The sequence below is a fragment of the Cuculus canorus genome, chromosome 34 (assembly GCF_017976375.1).
Source record: "Cuculus canorus isolate bCucCan1 chromosome 34, bCucCan1.pri, whole genome shotgun sequence".
Lineage (NCBI taxonomy): Eukaryota > Metazoa > Chordata > Aves > Cuculiformes > Cuculidae > Cuculus > Cuculus canorus.
In genome coordinates this window covers 620,946-623,569 of record NC_071434.1, presented here as the reverse complement: position 1 = coordinate 623,569, position 2,624 = coordinate 620,946, and the positions used below count along the sequence as shown (strand labels likewise).

General features: G+C 59.6%; 1 protein-coding gene across 1 annotated transcript; it reads right to left on the bottom strand.

The window, feature by feature from the left end:
- Positions 1 to 269: 269 nt before the first annotated feature.
- Positions 270 to 2,469, bottom strand: LOC128849844 (transcription factor p65-like). Its single transcript, XM_054052492.1, has 3 exons — positions 2,421 to 2,469; positions 1,327 to 1,380; positions 270 to 598 (listed from the first exon to the last, which is right to left on the bottom strand). The coding sequence occupies exons 1-3, from the start codon at positions 2,428 to 2,430 to the stop codon at positions 414 to 416; spliced, it is 249 nt and encodes an 82-aa protein (XP_053908467.1). The 5' UTR covers positions 2,431 to 2,469; the 3' UTR covers positions 270 to 413.
- Between the last annotated feature and the right edge of the window lie 155 nt (positions 2,470 to 2,624).

The window sequence follows — 2,624 nt, the reverse complement described above, 5'->3', positions numbered from 1 at the left end:
GTGTCGGTGCTGTGCTCTCCGGGGATGGGGATGCTCGGAGGGGTCGGGGGGGGTGTCGCTAGGCAGGCACCAGTGCTAACTGGTCCATACTGGTTTATACTGGTCTATACTGGTTATACTGGTTTGTACTGGGACTCACGCGGATGGTGGGGTGGGTCTTGGTGGTGTCGGTGCTGTGCTCTCCGGGGATGGGGATGCTCGGAGGGGTCGGGGGGGGTGTCGCTAGGCAGGCACCAGTGCTAACTGGTCCATACTGGTTTATACTGGTCCATACTGGTTTGTACTGGGACTCACGCGGATGGTGGGGTGGGTCTTGGTGGTGTCGGTGCTGTGCTCTCCGGGGATGGGGATGCTCGGAGGGGTCGGGGGGGGTGTTGCTAGGCAGGCACCAGTGCTAACTGGTCCATACTGGTTTATACTGGTTTATACTGGTTTGTACTGGGACTCACGCGGATGGTGGGGTGGGTCTTGGTGGTGTCGGTGCTGTGCTCTCCGGGGATGCTCCCGGCCGAGCGCCCCTCACATTTGTAGCGGAATCTCATCCCTCGCGCCTTCGGCTGCTCCAGGATCTCCACCGAGGGCAACGGCTCCCCCCCCTCTGCCGGGAACCCCAAAACCCCCTTAGGGACCCCCCCAATCCATAGGGACCTCCCAATCCATAGGGACCCTGGAGACCCCCATAGGGACCCCCCATCATCCATAGGGACCCCCCAATAGGGACCCCCCATCCATAGGGATCCTGGAGACCCCCATAGGGACCCCCCATCATCCATAGGGACCCCCCAATAGGGACCCCCTCATCCATAGGGACCCTGGAGACCCCCATAGGGACCCCCCATCATCCATAGGGACCCCCCCATAGGGACCCCCTCATCCATAGGGACCCCAAAGACCCCCTTAGGGACCCCCCCCCAATCCATAGGGACCCCCCCCACCCATAAGGACCCCCCCCAATCCATAGGGAAACCCCATAGGGACCCCCCCCCACCCATAGGGACCCCAGAGACCCCCTTAGGGACCCCCCAGTCCATAGGGACCCGGAGACGCCCTTAGGGACCCCCCCCAATCCATAGGGACCCCTCCATAGGGACCCCCAAAACCCCCTTAGGGACCCCCTCCCCATCCATAGGGACCCCGGAGACCCCCATAGGGACCCCCATCATCCATAGGGACTCCCCAATAGTGCCCCCCCAATAGTGCCCCCCCCAATAATGCCCCCCCATAGGGATGGGTGAACCCCTACTCGTGACGCCCCCCATAGCCCCCCCCCCATAGGGCCCCCCCCATATGACCCCCCCACCCCCATAGGGCCCCCCCCAAACTCACCCTGCGCCCCCCAGTCCTGCTGCAGGAGGAAGGGCAGGAGATCCGGGGGGGTCACTGCGGGGGGGGGGGGACACACACACATTAAGGGGAGAACACACATCTTTGGGCACACAGCGGCACTTACTGGTTTAGACTGGTTCATACTGGTGTGCCTCCCCCCCATTTGCAGTTAAAGCACCTTTGTTTTCTTGTTAACCCTGAAACCTACTGACGGCCCTTTGTTAACCCAAGAGCCTACTGATGGCCTCTATTAACCCCGGAACCTATTGACAGCTCCCGTTAACTCTTGAACCTACTGATGATTCCTGCTTCCCCATTAAACCTAGAACCTAAGGATGGTTCCCGTTAACCCTGGAACCTAATGATGGCCCCCATTAACCCCGGAACCTAATGATGGCCCCCATTAACCCTGTTAACTCTGGAACCTAATGATGGCCCCCATGAACCCCGTTAACCCTGGAACCTAATGATGACACCCATTAACCCTGTTAACCCTGGAACCTAATGATGGCCCCCATTAACCCTGTTAACCCTGGAACCTAATGATGGCACCTATTAACCCTGAAACCTAATGATGGCATCCGTTATCCCTGTTAACCCTGAAACCTAATGATGGCCCCCATTAACCCTGTTAACTCTGGAACCTAATGATGGCACCCATCAACCCTGGAACCTAATGATGGCCCCCATTAACCCTGTTAACTCTGGAACCTAATGATGGCACCCATCAACCCTGGAACCTAATGATGGCCCCCATTAACCCTGTTAACTCTGGAACCTAATGATGGCACCTATTAACCCTGGAACCTCATGATGGCATACGTTATCCCTGTTAACCCTGAAACCTAATGATGGCACCCATCAACCCTGTTAACCCTGAAACCTAATGATGGCACCCATTAACCCTGGAACATAATGATGGCCCCCCATTAACCCTGGAACCTAATAATGTCATCCATCCCCCCCGTTAACCCTGGAACCTAACGACGACCCCCGTTCACTCTGGACCCTACTGACGTCACGGGGCAGGGGTAAAAAGGGGGGGGGGAACCCCCCCAAATCAAGGCGGGGGGGGGGGGAAGGGGGGCACTCACCGTCCTCCATGGCGGGGGGGGAGGGGGGGCCCGGGGGGTCCCCCAAAAGATTTGGGGGGGGGGCGGGAAGGGGGGGGGAAAGGCGCTTCCCTCGCTGCTTTGCGGAAGCGCCGCCACCACCGCCCCCCACGTGACCCGCGCTGCCGGGAAAGCCCCGCCCCTTCCGCGCTCTGATTGGGAGGGGGGAGAGAGCTCGGGGAGAGC

Excerpts from the sequence above, each read along its gene's own strand:
- LOC128849844 (XM_054052492.1), bottom strand. Across the intron at positions 599-1,326 it reads GCAGGACTGGGGGGCGCAGG|AGGGGGGGGAGCCGTTGCCC; the intron begins GTGAGTTTGGGG and ends GGTTCCCGGCAG.